At 40.5% G+C, this 19,858-nt stretch overlaps 2 protein-coding genes across 2 annotated transcripts in view; both read left to right on the forward strand.

Moving 5' to 3' along the window:
• The window catches only part of phtf1 (putative homeodomain transcription factor 1), a 10,311-nt gene extending 1,315 nt beyond the window's left edge, over positions 1-8,996 (forward strand). The window contains exons 3-17 of the mRNA XM_035661697.1: positions 170-226; positions 325-394; positions 594-752; positions 1,423-1,603; positions 1,859-1,964; positions 2,590-2,787; positions 3,279-3,524; positions 3,780-3,908; positions 4,321-4,590; positions 5,391-5,522; positions 5,642-5,728; positions 5,988-6,143; positions 6,315-6,410; positions 7,128-7,253; positions 8,170-8,996. Coding sequence (XP_035517590.1) covers positions 170-226; positions 325-394; positions 594-752; positions 1,423-1,603; positions 1,859-1,964; positions 2,590-2,787; positions 3,279-3,524; positions 3,780-3,908; positions 4,321-4,590; positions 5,391-5,522; positions 5,642-5,728; positions 5,988-6,143; positions 6,315-6,410; positions 7,128-7,253; positions 8,170-8,190 — 2,034 coding nt within the window. The 3' untranslated portion in view covers positions 8,191-8,996. The remainder of the gene's footprint in view (positions 1-169; positions 227-324; positions 395-593; positions 753-1,422; positions 1,604-1,858; positions 1,965-2,589; positions 2,788-3,278; positions 3,525-3,779; positions 3,909-4,320; positions 4,591-5,390; positions 5,523-5,641; positions 5,729-5,987; positions 6,144-6,314; positions 6,411-7,127; positions 7,254-8,169) is intronic.
• A 1,533-nt stretch (positions 8,997-10,529) lies between these two features.
• pfkfb2b (6-phosphofructo-2-kinase/fructose-2,6-biphosphatase 2b) lies at positions 10,530-19,549 on the forward strand. Its single transcript, XM_035661698.1, has 14 exons — positions 10,530-10,649; positions 10,766-10,862; positions 12,315-12,381; positions 12,568-12,642; positions 13,141-13,197; positions 13,343-13,467; positions 13,550-13,757; positions 14,009-14,155; positions 14,704-14,808; positions 15,473-15,602; positions 15,711-15,773; positions 15,869-15,933; positions 16,717-16,884; positions 18,239-19,549. The coding sequence occupies exons 1-14, from the start codon at positions 10,538-10,540 to the stop codon at positions 18,302-18,304; spliced, it is 1,485 nt and encodes a 494-aa protein (XP_035517591.1). The 5' UTR covers positions 10,530-10,537; the 3' UTR covers positions 18,305-19,549.
• The last annotated feature ends 309 nt before the right edge of the window (positions 19,550-19,858 follow it).

Below are 19,858 nucleotides of genomic sequence, written 5' to 3' on the forward strand. Positions count from 1 at the left end.
TGATTTGGATGAAGTACCAATTACAACAAAGTACCTTGTTGCATTCTTTAAGACTAGTCTACTAAATAATGAATATGGACAGCCTCAGTTTGATTAAGGATGTAAATCCTTACTAAATAGTCCCTAATTTGAAGGAAAATGATTATAAAACTTCTGTTTCTTGCTACAGATTGGGGCCTATGATCAACAAGTCTGGGAGAAATCTCTGGAGCAGGCGGATCTAAACGTAAGGCAACCTTCAAAATCTCTGTAAAGACATAAACGCTTGTCTATTTGTGTCGTGCATCACCTCTCAATCGAAAATATCACTCGCCTTTCATCTAGGGTTTGGACAGCAAACCGAAGAAGACGGGTCACATCAAATCAGACCTCATCGATGTCGACTTAGTGAGAGGTGAGGGTCGATGAAGAGTAGTTCCTTTGATAACAGACACATTTACATCATCTGCATACACACAGCCTCCTCCCCTGTTAACACATATCACACCAGCGTGTGTGTTTCCTGACTATGTTCTGCTAGTTTCGCTGTTTCTATGCGCTTGTAGCGGTTTCATTTCAGCTGCGTGAGAGACTTTCTCATTTCCTTCCCTCAGGATCGACGTTCAGCAAAGCCAAACCAGAGAGTCCCTGGACAGCTTTGACTCGGAAAGGTCTGGTCAGGGTGCTGCTGTTCCCGTTCTTCTTCCAGTGGTGGATCCAGGTGACCTCCAGATCCATTTCCTCATGTATCCTCGTGCTGTACTTCTTGCAAGGTTAGCGCACCATTTCTGAAAACTGAAAACAAATTCATTAAAACATTTACATAAATGACGAGAACCGGGGCGTATCTAACAGCCTACACGTTGTAAACGGATTCATCTTGACATCATTTATATTCACAAAAGATTTCAGTTCTTGCAAATGTCACTTGGGAGAGAGTTTTGGAAGAATAGTGATCTGTTCACGATCTATTTTATCATTAGGAATCATTCATGTGCTCCACAGAGAGGATATAGAGCTGCACTTTGAGTAATGGTTTTAAAACTAACTTATAAAGTAGAAAGAGAATCTGCACATTTTATACACCGTGGCTCCTGTTTGTAAGACTTTTATTGCAACAGTGACATTTTGAGTCGTTCTTCAATTAAAACATGACTGCTGGTGCCGTAAAAATCCTTCAGGCGGCTTTTTTTACTTTGCTAAACCATGGAAACAAACACTCCGTCATTAAAGAATATAAATACAGTGCATTGTTTCTGATACGTACCAAATTCAGTATCTCCATTTGTCACAGTTTACATTCAGTTATGCGCAGCAATAAACCTGTAACTCACCACACCTGCGCAACACAGAAAGACCTCATTAGTAAGCATGAATGTTGTTATAATGGCTCCCCTAAGAGACCGTTTTGTTTGCTGTTGCCAAATGTTTTGCTCCCCTCAGTGGCGGCAGTGGCGCTGTACTTGGAGGTCCCTGGGGCGAGTGCCAGCGAGGTGTTTGGGCCCATGTGTCTGCTGCTGCTGCTGGGTACCGTGCACTGCCAGATTGTGTCAACTGAGTCCAGCCGGTGGCCCTCGGGCAGTCCAGCTGCCAGCTGTACCACCAGCCCTGCGCGCAGAAGGAGGTGGTTTTCTCATTGTTAGGCGCTGCACTCGTTTGCCTTTACCAACACACTCTCACCTCCTGGTGGATGTATAAACTCCCACGTTATTATCACAAATAGACCCGAAGACTTTTAATCAACCGAAAGTTATTCTGTGCACTAAAGGCTTTCTGGTGTACTCTCAATAACTCTCTCACTCCTGTGGTTTCATCTCGTTTTGCAGTGGCTGCTTGCACCTACTATCTCTTGTCTTTGACTGTTATTTTCTTCCTCCAGGCCGAGGAAGGGCAGAGGGCTGAAAAAACCTGAAGAAACAAATGACAGCGCGGACACAGAGCAGCTGGATGAAAGCCAGCGATTATACAGGAGCGAAGAGAGGAGGGTACGGTACCTCATCTCACTTGTCAATCTCAGTACTGTGGTGTGAAGCAAAGAAGAACTAACTTATGTCAGCAGTGAAAATGTATTTTTGTAAATGAAAAAACAACAGTCAATAACTACAGGTTAGTAGCTGGATTAAAACTCTACAGCTGAAATATAAGCATTAATTGGCTGTTGATGTGTAGCTGATCTGTAATATCTTCAAAGGTTTTTGTTCGTTTGCACAAATGGCATCAATATAGTAAAGCTAGATAAGATAAAAGCCTGTATCTTTTAATACGACCGCTGAACCTCATCAACTGTGATGAGAGAGTATGATAAATATTAGAACCTTTGTTGAGGCTATTTGTTTTGGAGTTCATTAGATTGTTAGATGGTTATTTTATTAATTTCCTGTAGTACAGAATCGTATTCAAAGCTGCCTTAAGGTCTTTAATTCCACTCTAACTGTGGTCTAGTTTTACTAACCAAGTGTGTAAAGTATATTTGTATATATTTGTTTTCATCTTTTTTTATTTTATGCTTTATATCACACTATATTAGTATAGGCTTTTTTTTTTTGCATTTGTCAACTACTTGCGTGTTTTGAAATACATTTTTAGCCTGTGTGTGTGTTTCTTTAACAGAAAAAAAGAAAGTCAGGATTTGGGGCGTCCGACGAGCTCTCCAGTGAGGAAGAGGAGGGGCTACAGCCAGTGGAAGTAATTCGTCCAATACCTAATCCAGAGAGGCTTCTTCCTGCAACCAGGCCTTCATCTGCACCAGTGTCTTCTGTTAGGAAGAGAAATCTAAAGTCTAACCCCAAACCCACATTAAGACCTCAGGTAAACCTTATTGTTACACTGCGTGTTAATTAAAATGTTTTTTAATATAAAACAAACACTTCAGTGTTGAAGAGATTAAAGTATAATAAAATTGGAGTTAGATGTGAGTTACTTAAGTTGTGTGTTTCTAATATAGAGCAAGCATTAAGGAACCCCTCCAGACATATATTATGACATAAACAAATAGCAAACCTGGAACAATAATGTGTTTTCTGCAAAATAAAAGTATAATTTCCACTCTACTCCCTCTACCTCATGAAAAATTCCATAATCTTTGAATATGTAAGTTAATTTTATACAGCTCAACACCAAATGTCTCCAGCTTCACTGTAAAGCCCATTCTCAGTGTATGTGCACTGGTAGTGAAGCTCAAACATTCTGTATGAACAAGAAAGAAAGAAAGAAAGAAATATATTTTCAAGTGGAGGGGGACTTTAAAGATTCAGTCCACGTCAGGATGATTGAAACGACTCTTTATGAACTGAAAACAGGAAGGGGCTGGGGCTTCCATCAAGGTGAAGCCTCGCGAGGTGGACCGCCTCAGGCCGAACGTCAGCTCTCGTCCTGCTTCCGACACTGACGACACGATGTGGGAGGAGCTTCTCCAAGGCCCTGACTCCGCCTCCACGGCGAGCAGTGACAGTGAGGGGAACGGGAGGTACAACGCTGGCATGGTGCTCCCACAAGCCACCACTCTGAGCAGTGATGATGAGAGCCTGCAGCAGGGAATCACTGGAGTAAGATCTCCAAAACTCTTAAATACTCTTCTCTGAGTCAACATGTTGGTACATATTATTCACGGTTGTCAAACAGGATATATGGTATGAAATCATTAGCAATCCCAGTTAGTCAAAATCCCATGGTGGACTTCATGTAGACTGTGATATGTTCATAACCGTCTCCTACAATTTGAATTTAGCTTAACTCCACGCTGCATTTACCCGTTGGAAACCGGCCGTAAACTGGATGTTATTTATTGTGTTTCATTTCAGAACCAGCTGTCATGGCTGCAGGCATGTCACCCATCCAAGGACCGCGTCAGTGCCATAATATGGGAGCAGGGCGAGTGTAAGAAAGCAGACATGTCAGTATTGGAGATCAGTGGGATCATCCTCACACGGGTACGCATTATGGTGTTATTAATTCTGTTGGTAAAGATTGCTCAGACAACCCCTAAACAGCTTGTACAGCATAATAGAAGCAAAACAGTTGGACTATCTGCTTCGTTTTCTAGTTTGTCTACCACACAGTCTGTAGCAGTAACATGCTGCTTTTAAGAAAATATTGTAATTATTAGTAGAATCATATTCAGCAATGAAATAAAGTGGCAGAAAAAAAACATTTTACATGATTATCAAGATGCCAGAATGTAATATTCTCACTCTGTTGAACATTTAGTTGTCAAACATACATAATCACCTCTTGATATTAGAAATCTTACACAGGCTTTGTTCATTTAACACAGCTATGTTCTCTGAGTTGTCCTTTATCAGCGTCTCCTGTGTCTCTCTGTCTCATGTTTCTTGTTCTCAGGTGAAGTTGGTGGAGCAGGGTATGGGTTACCTTGTGCTTGGTGGACTGATGACAGCTACCCTGGCGCTGCTTCCCTTCGTTTTCCGCTTGGCTCAGCGGTTGGACATGTCGAGCCTCGGCTCCCTGTCCCTGGCAGAGGTGGTAGAGATGGCAGTGGGGCCGCCTGATGTCCAAGCTTACGCCTTTTTCTTCATCACAACAGTGCAAAGAGTCTGCCTCATAGGACTGTTTTTCTTCATGATGTGTGTGGCCGAGAGAACGTACAAACAGGTGAGCGCTGACAGTTACGTCTTTCTGCTGTGGCGTGTAGTAAAGTAGTAACAACAATAATCTGCTGCTGTACATTTAAACAGCTTCCATTTTAACCCACTGAACCTGATTGATGTAATCCTTCATCTCAGAGTTAAACTTAGATTTACACCTCACATGGTTATCAAATCTGTAGATTAAAATCTATAAATTGAAAGAAAGTGAAAAGAATATGCTCCTTATAACTTGAGTTATTGCCTCATAATCACCACATTTTAGAAGTATTCCTGTGATAGCTTTCTGAACTCTTTGTTACAGTGCAAAGAGGAACTGCTTATAGCTCATTTGACTTTTCATGGTCCATATTAGCACAATGTAAAGAAATATAAGCTATAAAACAGAGCTGAAGGTGTAACCTAAAGCTAAAAATCATATTGATAGTGCAAACCTAACCCCATGGCAACATTATACTTCTCTTATACTGTTCCAAACCTCAGGACATTATAACCTCAAACAGAAAGAAGAAGTAGGAGTCACAAAATCTGTCAATTTCATCTTTTTCCCCAGACTCTATTAATTCATATACTGTCTTGAAAATCTGCGGACAAACTGGTAAAACACTCAAACAACTTGTTCTGAAAAATAACAATATCTAGTATGGCATGTTGTGTTAGCTGTCTTCCCTCTAGTGGCAGGTAAGAGGTGGCATCTACAAGACAGCACACTGACACAGAACTCACCCACTCGACTCTTTGCAGTTGTTAAGTTTTGTAAAGTGCTTTGTATCTCTGACAGTGTTTGTCCGTGTTTCTCCCCGACAGAGGCTCTTGTTTGCCAAATACTTCAGCCACCTCACTTCAGCTCGCAAGGCCAAGAAATCTGAGATCCCTCATTTCAGGCTGAAGAAAGTCCAGAACATAAAGATGTGGTTGTCACTACGCTCTTTTCTCAGGGTCTGTATACTCTTGTCTTTAACACTCCCCTGCTTTTATAACTGTATATTGTTTCTCCACTGGAAGGTTTGGCCTTTGTTTGTAATAGTGCTTCATTGATTTTTTTTTGTTCATTGCAGAGACGAGGGCCGCAGCGCTCAGTTGACGTCATCGTCTCCACTATCTTCCTGTTAGCGCTGTCCATTTCATTCATCATTTGTGCCCAGGTCAGTCATATCCGCTGCAAAAGATCTGATCGGCTTAGAGAGCTCAAATTTAATAACCGTGTTCAAATAGTGCGAGTCTTGCATGGAGATGAAATAACAGGAAGGCAGCCACGAAACATGTAAGAATGTAATCATATTACCCGAGTGAAGATACGCATCGAAGTTAAGATAAATCATATTTTATAAGCTCTGCTTGATAAAGAGGAATTTTAATTTTCACAATAACAAGGAGTACAGATACGGTTGCTTCTGTCCTCAGCTTTTGCACAGTCACGAAACATTCCTAGAGTCAATGACAAATTGGGAGCTGCTGGTGTGGGCCTCCTCCCTCATCCTCTTTCTGTTACGGCTCGCCACGCTGGGTTCAGAGACCAACTGCAAATACAGCAACTCCTCGGTGCTGCTCACTGAGCAGGTAAGAGTCTGTGTCTGCTAAACACGTGGAGTTGCAGGTTTCTCACTGGGTTCAGCACTATGGGCAACACCATCAGCGGATTCATAGTCAGCATCATTTAATGTAAGTTTAAATAAATTACTTTGTCTTTATTGTAGAATTGTACGTGTGTAAAACTGTTGTTGGTTACAGATCAATTTGTATCTCAAAATGGAGAAAAAGCCCAATAAGAAAGAAGAACTCAATATCGTGAACAATGTTTTGAAACTAGCTACAAAACTGATGAAGGTAAGCAAAATGTATCTCCTTTGTTTTACAGCGTCCTGTTCATTTACCAAACAGAGTATATCCTGTCAGTATAGTTCTTTATTATTGTATAATACAGGCAGAGTTTTTACTATCATATTTTTCCACAGATTCTAAGTTTGTTGATGGTTTGTTTTGGGGTTTATGAGGGTTTGCTCATACATCGTTACATGCACTTTATAGTTAATCTGTTGGACATCTACAGACAAAGCAAATGTTACAAATATAAACATAATAATAAGTAATAATAATATTTAATGACATGTATTTATAAATATAAAAATAATCTGTAGGCAGACTCTCCAAATAAAGGGCTACCCAGAAATGTAATGCTTAAAATGTATTTCTAATCAAACAAAAGCTCTTACAACTCTAAAAAGCTGGCCAAATATAGCAAGGGGAGCTTTGTTGTATTCCTCGTTTCTAATAGTCTTTCTACTGGCACAATCTAATGTGGAACAATTTAATCACTTCTACACTTCAGATTGCCCCATAACATCCTTAATAACTTAAGAGCTATTAAATACTTTGATTGCACTGCAATTCATTCTTTTATTTCTCATAAAGGCCCAACAGAACTATTCTTGCCACTGGTCTCTTTTTACATAAAAACATTCTGGCTTAGACCTTCTCTCTCTCCTCCAGGTATTTGGTATTTCAAGTTCAAATAACATTGTATTCCCTCTTACCTCCCCACAGGAGCTGGATACTCCATTCAGACTGCTGGGTCTGACCGTGAACCCTCTGATCTACAACATCACCAGAGTGGTCATCCTGTCTGCAGTGTCTGCTGTGGTCAGCGACCTGTTCGGCTTCAACATCAGAGTGAGGGGTCTTTCTGCTAAATGTTAAAGTTTACAGCTCCTTGGTTTGCTAATGGTGCAAGAAGATCGAACAAAACTTTGCTTTACTCATCACATAAAGCACTATTCAGCCTGTGAGAACAGCTTTATTATGTCCTCTGAGGCTTTAGAGTTTAACTTGGGCTTGGACAACAATATGGGGCAGGTGCATTGTGGGAAATGTAGGATCCAAGGATTTTGGTATTTGACTAGGGACTAAAACTCATGTAATCTAGGCTTTAAAAATATCTCTCTTGTAAATACCCCAAATTTATGGAATTGCTAAAATAGAACAAGGACGCGGCCTTTAAATGCAAATGAAAATTTCCATTTATAGTTTTACAGTCATGGCCATCTGGCAGATAAATTGGCATCATGCAAAAATTCAAGATGTGACTGATGAAGAGGATGATGTAAAAAGTGTTTTCAAGTGGTCAGCAGGCAGTGCCTTTTAATTACAAGAGCTGTACACAAGCATCATAGTGGCCTCAAGGCAGGAAATACTTAATCACTCTGATAAATATGCTTATTTGCTTAATCATTAAAGCAAATCATAAAGACTAAGGGGAATTTGCTAGCCCGGTCATCTTCAGAGCTCAACACTGCCTCTAGCAGCCGCTCTAATTAACCATAACTTGTAGTTTATATATACATTTTTACATTTGTGTATGGATGAAACAGAATAGATGAGCTAATGGCGTCAGACATTAGACTGATCTCAATAAAAACAATAAAAGTATACAACTTTCCCCAATATTGAACTCTAATGAGGGATGCACCACTGTAGGTGATCCTGCTCTCTGACCTGTTACTATGTGTGTTTTTTGTTTTATTAGATGTTCTGTGAAATTCCTTTTCTTTCTCTAATGAAAGTTTTATCTCCTCTGCTTAATTTCCAGCTGTGGAAAATCAAGTCTTAATGTGAAAACGGCAAACCACTAACAGTCGGACACTGGAGACCAGAATCTCCGTTTGTCTGCTGCAGAGAGACTCTCAACTACACACACACACACAAAAAAAAAGTGCAAATCTACTGACAGTTTAGTCATGGTCTGTGCCTTCAAACTGAAACTGTCTCTCGAGTTTCATCAGTCATTCACAAGCCTGAGAAGCTCTGACAATCGCTCACACACCATTACTGGCGCCTCAGCTGGTGTGGCAACACACAGTTTCCATCAGCCACGCCACTAACCCAGTGCCTAACCTTTGACCCTTGAATGTTCCTGAGTATGCGGTTAAATATAGCGGTGAGTTGAGATCATTTCAGGCTTCTTGTGTCTTGTACAGATGTGTGGACACAAAGTGAAAATGTAAATGAGTTAAATGCAGATGATAATGTAGATAGTTTGTTTAGTCGTATTAATACAATTAACTGTAAAACAAGCGTTGTGCTTTCTGAAGCCAGTAAATCAAACTCTATCAAAATTAAATGGGCAACCGGCTGCATTAAATTAATGTTCAGAGGACTCAACTTTCAAACTTTTGTACTATTTAAGGAGGAAACGTTGTGATTGTAAGTGGACTTTATTTATTTGGGGTTCTGTTTTAGTGCTTAAACTTGTAATGGTACCTGTAAGTGACGACTCTTTGACCACTATCTGCCTTTTGTATTGAGGACCATTGTTGAATAAATAAGAAAAAATATATTAAAAAAAGCTATGCAAAGTGAGTTATGCTTAAAGAAACTGCTCAATAGAGGTGAAATAAATGTTTTTCATCCCTTGGATTGTTGGCATCAGTTTCTGGGTTTGCATGCTGGCTCTCCTCCTCATCCTCTGCAGCTCCCGTATGTTTTGTCCTCAGGACTTACCGTGACAGTGGGCTGTGGGTTGACGTTGATCTATTATCAACGTTACGGTAGGGAAGGAAAAAAAAAAAAAAAAGATATGACGTAGAGGCACACCTCCAGCTTGGAAGGACACCAGCCGGCCGAGGAGGCACCTCAGCACCAAGGACAGGCCGACCAGACTGGCTCCTCCGGCCGCAGCGGCGGGCGCAGACTCTCGGTCCGGCAGATCGTGAAAAATCCCCGCGCTGACGGTGTGCGGGTGTCTCCGGGTGTCTCCGGGGCTGGCAGGACTGATCGTTTTGCCTATCGGCCAGGTATAAATAAATAAATAAAAAAAAAACAAATGATGCTGCTGTTCGGAACGTATGCATTATGTGTGAGGTGGATTACGTTATGAATGTTCATGTCTGATCTTGTGTTGCATGAACTGTGACCCCGGTCGGGAGGAGGAAATCACTGCTCGCTCATATGCGGCTCTGTAAATTACAGGTGCGTTTCAGCCAAGGCTGGTTTTTTTGGGGTTTGTTTTTCCTTTAAAACAGTGATGTGGCAGCGCAACCTTTTTGCTCCTCTGGTTGCATCCTTCTGACTGTTACCAGGGAGACATAAAGCCACATTCATAACATATTTAGAGAAGTTTTCTGTGCAAGATTCTGTTCTAGATACATGGGAGTAAAATATCACATGTGCCTGATCCCTCCGTTTCAGACCAGTTTGGACAATGCTTCTTGAAGAAAGCAGGGACGAGAGAGGAGGAGGGCTTGATTTTCCAACGATGGCTCAAGCACCAGATAGGACAATGTCTCTGCAAATGACTCAGGCAGAAGCTAAGAAAACAGACCTGAGAATGAACTGGGAGAAGAAATGCTGGTAAGTAAAAGTTCCCCCCCCCCCCACACACACAATTAGATTTGAACAATGTCCTCTGCATGGCTGCTTTAAGAGTCTACAGGTGCACTTGTAACATAAGACCTTGTATTGTTTGCCCTGGATTGGATTCACAGGTAAGACTCCTTTGTTTAGGCTCCAACCTGTAAGAGACAGAAATGAAAAAGTGAATCTCTGTAGACAAAAAGGGAAAAAAAGAAATGAGTGTGTGACTCCTGTGGTTTCCGCTGGTCTTCAGAAAATTGCATTTTCTCTCCCAGGACATTTTAATAATTTAATTTCCTCATATCCTACCTTTGATCCTGGGCCACAGATGATATTTGTGTCTAAAGAGACAATTATTTTTGTCCAGTACACACAGACGACCTACTTATTAGATTGTCTTAATCCTCAAGGAAAACTTTAGATGCAGTATTTTAACTGGTTGATGGTCATTTATGTTAAAACACAGCCTAACTTTCCAATACACAGTAAATGTGCATCTATTTTACTTTATTACCCTGCATTTAAAAGACCTTATTTAGTACGGTTTCTGTTCATGTGCTTGACAAATGTATATCTGTCTCTCCTGTGCAGCATGGGCTTCCTATATGACCAATTCTCCAACAATGATCGTAATGATCGGCCTGCCCGCAAGAGGAAAGACCTACATGTCAAAGAAACTCACACGTTACCTCAACTGGATTGGAGTCCCAACTAAAGGTAGTACGTGGTGTGTGGCAAAAATAGTTTATAGTGTAGTATATAAAAATAGTGTCTGTCAGTATCTCCACACTGCACAAATTCTCACTTTTAATCTCTTTATTTTTATTTTGCAGTGTTTAACTTAGGCGTGTACCGCAGAGAGGCTGTCAGAGCTTATAAGTCCTATGATTTCTTCCGCCACGACAATGAAGAGGCCATGAAAATAAGGAAGTAAGTTCCACTTTTACAAATGTGCTCTTCTTCACTCATTACATTCATATATGTAACTTTAAGCTGTAGCATCTCTCCTGTCCGAGAACAACATTTCCCCCAGTCTACATGGGTCTGTTTGGTATTCTGCAGCCTCCACTGCTGCATCAGTGACTAAGCTGTTTTTTTCCAGCTAACAGTCGATACTCGGCTGGGGTCAGCAGTGTTCATACTACCTTAAACTGGCACTGATCTATACTGAATGTGCACACAGACAGACACACCACATGACAAAGTATCACCATCAAATTCTCGTGGTTACTCGTTTGCGTTGAGATCGACAGTGTAAGTCACTGCTGATTCCTCCAAAAATATGAATAAAGAATATAAAGTGTCTCTTTCCCTCATGTTCGTATCCAGTGGTAGCAATTAAAAATTGGGTTTGTGGTTCATGGTTATCATGAAAATGTGACAGGCTGTTGACAGCCAGTGCTGAATTGTGACCTAGATATTAAACAAGCTGCTGCTGCTGTCACTCTGAAGCTCACACAAGCCCTTCAGGGTGTTGCATGGGTATCTAACCTGGGTCAAACAGCAGCTGTAAATAGTTATTTCTGCTATTGGACGAATAAGCCGGGTGGGGTTAAAGGAAATACAGCATTTTGCTTTCTTTCTGGCCTGATTGGTGGAGTTTACTGAACAAAACAGCTCTAGATTGTCTGAAATCTAAATTGTTTTGGGAAGTATGCTCACTTGCTCACCTGCCGAGAGTTCAATGAGAGGATTGATAACACTTTCAAGTCTGTCCTTTCAATATAAGGCTACCGCCAGCAACAATTTAGTGTTCTGTTCAGTAAATCCCACCCATCTGCCGCACAGATAGACCAGATCAACACAAAAAAATATTGCTTTTCTGCCAAAAAAGAGTAATGAAATCATGAAAACTGTGCTCAAGAATTCAGTAATGTCTGTCTGTCAAGCTTGTAACAAAGACATTGTTTCTGGAAAAATAAATGACTACTGAGCTTTTTCCAAATATACCCTTTAATAATTTTTACTGGGGTTGCAGCAGAAAGGTCTCACAACCTCGTCACATAAAGACAGAACTGTCTCTGTGGTTAGACACCACTAGGGGGAGTTATTTATTTATTTATTTATTTGAGAGATTTGAAATGTCTGTTCTTTTAATCCAGATACCATAGATATGTACATAATAATAAGACATTAATCTTTGTGTAGATCTACCAAGACAAGAGGGTTGGGACTAAAATAGAACATAAATAATAACCAAATATAAGACAAGCACCAAGAATCAATGTCTACACCTACAATAAAATACCTAATGATTTCTGACCTGTTATTAACAAATCACACACATCACACATGCAATGTACATTTCAGTGGTTGTGTGTTTCATTGAATAAGAGCATAGTGAAGCTCTTACAAAGGGCATGTTTTCTCTCTCTCCCACAGGCAGTGTGCTCTGGTAGCTCTGCAGGATGTGAAGGCGTACCTGGCGAAGGAGGGAGGTCAGATCGCAGTGAGTCTTCTCTCCGCCGTTCTGTCCATCGCTCTGTTCCCAAAAGCTTTAAAATATCCAGAACAGAAACACATCTGGCATCAGGACAACCTTAATCCTAAACTGCCCTACAAACATCTTACCATAGAACAGCCACATTATATTAATATTGTCTTTACTTTTCCTCCTTTGTGCTCGTTTTATTAGGTGTTTGATGCAACAAACACAACGAGAGAACGGCGAGACCTCATTCTAGCTTTTGTGAAGGAGAATGCATTCAAGGTAAGAACTGGGCTTTAAAGGAAATTGTACTTTGGTATTTAAACGTAAAACACACACTGTACACGGAGCAGTTTCCTGGACTTGAAGTGAGGTTGTATATGTAGGAGGGACATTATTCAGAACTACCATGCTTATACACATATAAAACCAAACTCATTCACGTACTATACTGAAAACTACACACAGGCTCATACACAGAATAACACACTCGGATAACACAACTGAAAAGCTCTCATGAAAACTGTTGAAAAGCTTTAATACATACTAATAAGTGTGCTCATATTCACACTTGAAATGCTCTCATACACCTTTTACATAAACTACTGAAAAGCTTTCACTCATGCTAATATAATGAATTACACATATATGCGTGGTATTTCTGAATAATGTCCCTGACCCTGGCCCCTCATATGTATCTGTGACTCATTCAGTTAAGCATCCTTTTAGTTTAGAAATACTCCTAAAGGTTGACCCTCGAAGTTTCCCTCTTTCCAACAGGTGTTCTTTGTGGAGTCGGTGTGTGACGATCCAGAGGTCATTGCTGCTAATATTCTGGTATGATCTTACATCACAGGCGTGACTTTAAGGTTTCACTGCGACTTCTGGTCTGGGTCAAACCCGTAATCTATTAATATTCACACTATCTACAGTGTTATGTAAGTATACTACATTGTTTGAATGTGCTGAATACCTGTGACAGGAGGTGAAAGTGTCCAGTCCAGACTACCCTGAGAGACACAGAGAGAGAGTAATGGATGACTTCCTCAAACGGATCGAGTGCTACAAGGTCACGTACCAGCCGTTAGACCCTGATGATTACGATAAGTAAGAACAGTTACCGTTGCACTTCAGAGTATTAACACTAATTAACAACCATTTGATTACATGATTTATTGGCACCCTGCAGGGACCTATCTTTTATCAAGGTGATGAACGTGGGCCGGCGTTTTCTGGTGAACCGGGTGCAGGACTACATCCAGAGTAAGATCGTCTACTACCTCATGAACATCCACGTGCACTGTCACTCCATCTACCTGTGTCGGCACGGAGAGAGCAACCACAACGTTCAAGGCCGCATCGGCGGAGACTCGGAACTCTCTCCTCGAGGGAAACAGGTGCCCAGGTTCTCCTTTCATAATCCACATTTTATGAACTGCAAAGCCAGTGTGAAAAACCCAATTAGAAGCCTCACACAGAAAGATATCTCAGAGGGATAAGGTGTACTCAACTACAATATTATGAACACCTGAGTTATGACCTTTGTCACATTTATTCCTGTCCATTTTTTTGTCTCCATCAACTGAACGGTAAATCTAGCGTAGCAGAAATACCATAAAAAATTCTCTCTGTCTCTCTCTCATCCTAGTTCTCCCATGCCCTGCGGGATTTCATTGAGGAGCACAAGCTGTCAGATTTGAAGGTCTGGACGAGCCAACTGAGAAGAACCATCCAGACAGCGGAGGAGCTCGGCGTTCCTTATGAACAGTGGAAGATACTCAACGAGATTGATGCCGTCAGTAACCCCGTCATCTAAGTTTCTAAGAATCATTACAGATTCATGGAGCTCTGTTTCAGACAGGCAGAAACTGTATTTTAGATGTTTTTCCGAGACACTTTAGATTAGCAGCGCAGAAGGCCCCAAGAAAACCAGTTTCAAAAGATACTGGTCACAGAAAAGAAAACATCCATCAGGCAATCAGAGAAGTTTTATTAAAAGCCTTTATTTAGTTGTGCATGTTACTGTAGTTAAAAGGCTGAACAGTTTGAACCTCATAGGTAGTTCATCAGGGTAGAAATATTAAAAACAGACCACACCTGCTTCTTTATATAGACAATATACAGTTTATAATATAGGCTATAATAAGATATGTGTAATAAATCTCTGCAGTGACTGCATTCTTCTTTCAAGGATACTGCTGCTGTTATAGTCTCTATGTGGACTATATTTAAATCCTGCGGTCATGGTTTCTTGGCAGAAAAAAGGTTTAAATTTAGTGGAACTTATTTCTCTTTTGCTCGTGCCTTCGACATTAAGACAAATGCTCCGATGTACTTGTCCAGGGTGTGTGTGAGGAGATGACTTACGAGTTGATCCAGAAGACATTCCCAGAGGAGTTTGCTTTGAGGGACCAGGACAAGTACCACTATCGCTACCCAGGAGGAGAGGTGACCATCCCGCAGTTTTACTTTAGTTTCATCGTTCGTCATAGTAGGCCTTTTTTGACAGAAGACATTTTGACATGTGACAGTAGGAAAAGCACAGGAGTAAGTAATAAAATGAATGTTTGGATTCATGGTCCTGGTCAGTGGTGGATTAAAAAAAAACAAAACTTTATGTGACTCAGAAGTATAACAAATACACCTCTGTCATTAAAACACACAGTTTTAACTATTCAACCATTTAGAAGCAACATCATTTCTAGCATGCTGTGCAGCCTGTATGGCACTGCGTCACGTTTTCTCCATTTTAAGGCCATCCATTAGTGCACTTTATCATGTTTTCTCCACTGGAAAGACACCCAAGAGGGCACTTTGGTGCCAATACCACAGTTCCCGGTATTGTGCATGCTGGCTCACTGTCACAGCTTTTACTGGAATACTTGAACAGAACAGAGTCATTGAGCCATTGATGATGTTATTAGTAACACCTGTGCTTTTCCTACTCACAGTCACAGTCAAACTGTCGGCAATACTCCCACTGTTTCTTCACTATTCATTCACTCACCCATTGTTATTGGACGTGTCTGAAAGTGTATAGATTACTTTAAAGCTGTTTAAACACGGCCTTCTGCAGTGAGGTTAAAATAATCTCTTCTCTCCTTCTCTCTAGTCCTACCAAGACCTTGTTCAACGTTTGGAGCCAGTTATCATGGAGTTAGAGAGGCAGGGCAACGTGTTGGTCATCTGCCACCAGGCTGTGATGCGCTGTTTGCTCGCTTACTTCCTGGACAAGAGTGCAGGTCAGATGAACACATGAAGTGCGCACACATACACACACACACACACACGCATACTAGATCACACCAGAAGATGTTAAGATTGTGTATACTCTCTTCTTCATCACACAGACGATCTACCGTACATGAAATGTCCGCTCCACACAGTGCTCAAGCTAACCCCGGTTGCATACGGTAGGTCTTTACTTGAGACGAAGCTCTCTCAACCATAAGTTTTTCTCATTACATGCAGGTTTTTATATAAATGCATTCTATCTTTTATCTTCTAGGTTGTAAAGTGGAAATGTTTTATCTTAATGTGGAGGCAGTAAACACACATCGAGACCGGCCTCTTGTAAGTCGCTCTGAATAAAGCTGAAAACAATCACATTGTTGTATTAAAGACTCAAATGTGATCGTATATGAATATTTGTTTATTGTTTACTGACGCAGTAATAATTCAAAACTTCTCAGCAAATCCAAAACATCTAATTCAAAGACTAATAGGCTCTTTGTCTTGTTTGTTGTGTCTGCTAGTTGAATGCAATCACACTTCAACCCCTGTGTGTGAGGCTTTGCTTCCCTGACTCCCCTCCTCTTATATGTGTGTGTTTTCTTTTGCTCCCTTTTATCTTTAATCGGTAATGACTCAGTCTGGCTTGAGCTGTGAGCTAATGAACGTTAAGTCAGTTCATTTGGTATTATTTTACCTCGATGGAGGCAATGGCTGATCATGCTACCTTGCTTGGCTGATCTAATCACTACCTTTGCTCTGGTTGCATCCTGATACTAAGATTATGTATCTACTCTATGAAAGACTTGTGATTTGAGCTGTTAGTCCCATTTTTAAATGTTTTCCTTCTACAAGGTTTTCTATCTTGATTGAAGCAGTTGTTTCGAAAGCCTGTTGTGTGTCAGGGGTGTGCAGCTACCGATCATTAATGTTTTGTGTTGTGTGGTGGTTGAAACCGTTTCTGTCACTAAAAAACGGCTTCAGTTGTCTCACCTGTTGCTGTGGATCCATGTGGAGAGGACGGCTAGTTTGCTTGGCTGTGTCTGGGTCAGGTGTCCCCCCGGGTGTTGTTCTGTTCCCTGATCCTTTTTTTCTTAACACTTGCGGTATTTCATCTCCTACCAGGGTAAAAGCCCGAGGGACTCTGCTCTCATACATCGGCGGAATAGTTACACTCCCTTGTCCAGTCACGACCAGGTCAAGCGTCCCAGGCTCTACAGCGCAGGCAACCAGCCCTGGCTACCGCTCGCCCCCACCCCATCAGCTCTGATGCCAGAGGGACGGCAAAGCCAAGTTAGTGCCAGAGTAACAGGCTCCCCCTCTAAATCAGTCACCGTCAACTGTAATCAGTCACCTCCCACCACAGTTGTAACCCTGTGTTTGGCATTCCCCCGCCTCAGTTTTGGATCCTCTCGATGATTTACTGTCTGTGTTGAAAAATGACGTACATATGGAATCCATCTCTATCTATCTTTTCTCTCTCAGGGCATGTTTAGGATCTTGGATGGGTTGCTCTCTCTTCTTTTAACGTTGTGCCTGTCTGTTTCCAAAGTCTTGCATGACCTCTGCTTCACCAGTGGGCTGTCTCCGGCTTGAATATGCAGAACAGCATGCATACTTTTTTGCTCAGGAAAGCTCCTTAGACTTAATAAGATACAAAAGACACACAAACATCAAAGACATCTTGTACTGTATTTCGTTAGAAGTGATAATTGTTAGCTTTATTTAGCCTTCATAAATCTTCAACGATGATTCAAATTTTTAAAACTGAGTCCCATTTGAGAAAAGTCGAGGGCAATTTGAGAAAATGAACATAATACATACGGTAAATTACACATTCAGAGCTTAAAGATGCATATTCATATTTGTACGTCTTGTGTATTTGTTGGCCTTGCATTGTGGGTACAGTGCTTCAGCCCTTCTCCACATTTCTATGTATCTCTCTCTTTCTCCACTTTCTTCAACTCTGTCTTACAGCCTCGGATAGGAAGCGGTTGTCTGTGAGTATTTTGGAGACTCCGTACATGTTACCAGCCCTTCATTTTCTTTCCCATAATTCAACTCATGTCACTGTTAACCCATGTCAATATGTTGTCACAGTGGTGTATAGTTTTATGGTTTCTCTAACCTTCCATCACCTTTGCACTTTAGTTAGAACAAACGCTGCTGATGATTTTGTTTCATCTCAGCGGCCTTATCAAGAACACTATCAGACTCTGATTCTTTGGTTGTTTGATAAACGGCTGCAGTCACGAGGGCGACTTCAATTAAACTCTTTGATGACAGTATTTGTTGATATTTCAAAATTTTGGAAATAATTCAGCTAATATGAGTGTATAAGAGTATAGATTTCCTTGTTAGTCCATAAAGTGAAGTGTACTAGATTATAATTTGAAGCCAATCATACATGGGGTCAAATGTGATTAATAATTAATAACACTTCTGGATAAAGTGCTAAAGAAGAGTCTCCACTAATGTGGCTGTTTTACCAAACTTTTACATTGTGACCTAATTTTTCAAATGGGAACTTAAGACTCCTGGCCCCCCTTCCCTCCCCCCTCTGGGGAGCTATTAGTTTCCTCGAATAGGATTTGCTGCTGTGAGGCATTAATTTGCGAAAGTCAGTGACATTTTCTCTTTCTTGAAGGAGTCCCTGTGCGAAGGAATCGACTTTGACAGCCCCGAAGAAACTAGTGGCTGTGTCCGCTTCTGAGTGAAGACGAAGGCGTCTTTCTTCATGGTACAATGTGGACAAAAGGTTCTGGGTTCAGTCATGTAACACAAGATAGAAAGAAATGTTTTTTGGATTCAGATTTTACTTTTAAAAACACTTTCTGGATGGAACAACATTCACATGAGGTCGAAGAACAGTTTCTTTCTATCTCAATTCTGTTTAACTTTACTCTGCATGTTGAGGCTTTTAATTGGAAGCCTTTTCATTAGGATCATAAACACTTTCTGCATGTGCGCCCAAATCAATCAGTAAACAATAAGAAGATCAGAACTGGCAACTAATCCTCTTTGTAAATACTACCATGCCTTACTATGTACTGATAGAATTAGCTCCTGTGTATGCGACTGAATGTAATGAAAACAACTTATGCAGCATTATGTTGAAAAGCAGTTTTTAACTAATGCAAATAAATAAATAGATATAAAATAGATGCTGTAAAAAATATTTTTATAGTACGAATCCACTCATCTACCATACAAACGAGCTGTAGTTGTGATTCTTATGTGTTATGTTATTGATTTAGATTCCAGAGAACGTGTGACTGAAGGAAATTAAAATACTGTACTTAGTTTTCTGTATGTTTTATGTGTTGTTAGAAAAATACACCACATTGCTGGACACACTGTATACCAGCAGTAGATAAAGAAACATAGCCAACTTTTCTGCTACGAGCTGCCATTCACATAGCAACTGTATTAATCTGGTGTTATCTGTCACAACGAACACGAAATCCTAAATATTCATCTGTTAATCCATTCTTCTTGGAAGGGATTTTGTACAACCATCACATGTTGATGGTATGGAAGCTATTTTCTGACATTTGTGTTTGTGATATCATCGACTACTGGTCCAACATTTGTTTTTGCTTCATGCTAATGTATCTTTCCTTCTTGAATTCCTATCAAATAAGCCATTTTTGACTCACAGATTTTATTTAATAACAGACAGTGGTACAGGTTTATTTCTATGACTGTAATGTGTGACTGTTGATAGCTTATTGCCCTGCTCAAAGCAGCCTACTTGTGCCTTCTTAGCAGACAATAAAAAGTGAATTTTGAGGTGAATATTCCATAGAAATGTAGGAGATACACGTGGATCTCTGCAGCACATGGCTTCTTCCAAATGGAGTGATCCAAGTCTGTTACAAGTTATTTTATTACTTGTGATCATTTAATTGTTCCTTGTTTCATGCAAAATTGTCTGAAAATTATTAAAGAACTGAATGAATAAGAGATTCTGCTTTGCTTGATACATATTAAAGCCTCAGTTATTGGAAGAGAAATGAAAGGCATTACAGTTTATGATAAGGGGGTTGGAGTACTGGCGGTTTGGGGGCGTTTTTCTTTAAACTTCTAGGGCTTATGGGAAATGTTCTTCGTTAAATGTAGCTACAAAATCATAAATTGTATTACAATCATTAAACAATGTTAAATAAACAACAAGACTAGTACATATGAAGGGAACTACATGACATACTGCTCTGTTCCACAACTGGAACAACAACAACAAATTCAAGAAGCTTTATTTATCCCG

This window comes from Morone saxatilis, unplaced genomic scaffold, assembly GCF_004916995.1.
Source record: "Morone saxatilis isolate NCDOM2014 unplaced genomic scaffold, NCSU_SB_2.0 Contig18, whole genome shotgun sequence".
NCBI classification, from domain to species: Eukaryota; Metazoa; Chordata; class Actinopteri; family Moronidae; genus Morone; species Morone saxatilis.

Excerpts from the sequence above, each read along its gene's own strand:
- pfkfb2b (XM_035661698.1), top strand. The coding sequence starts at position 10,538 with ATGACCAATTCTCCAACAATGATCGTAATGATCGGCCTGCCCGCAAGA. Across the intron at positions 10,863-12,314 it reads GAGGCCATGAAAATAAGGAA|GCAGTGTGCTCTGGTAGCTC; the intron begins GTAAGTTCCACT and ends TCTCTCCCACAG. Across the intron at positions 13,198-13,342 it reads TCATTGCTGCTAATATTCTG|GAGGTGAAAGTGTCCAGTCC; the intron begins GTATGATCTTAC and ends TACCTGTGACAG.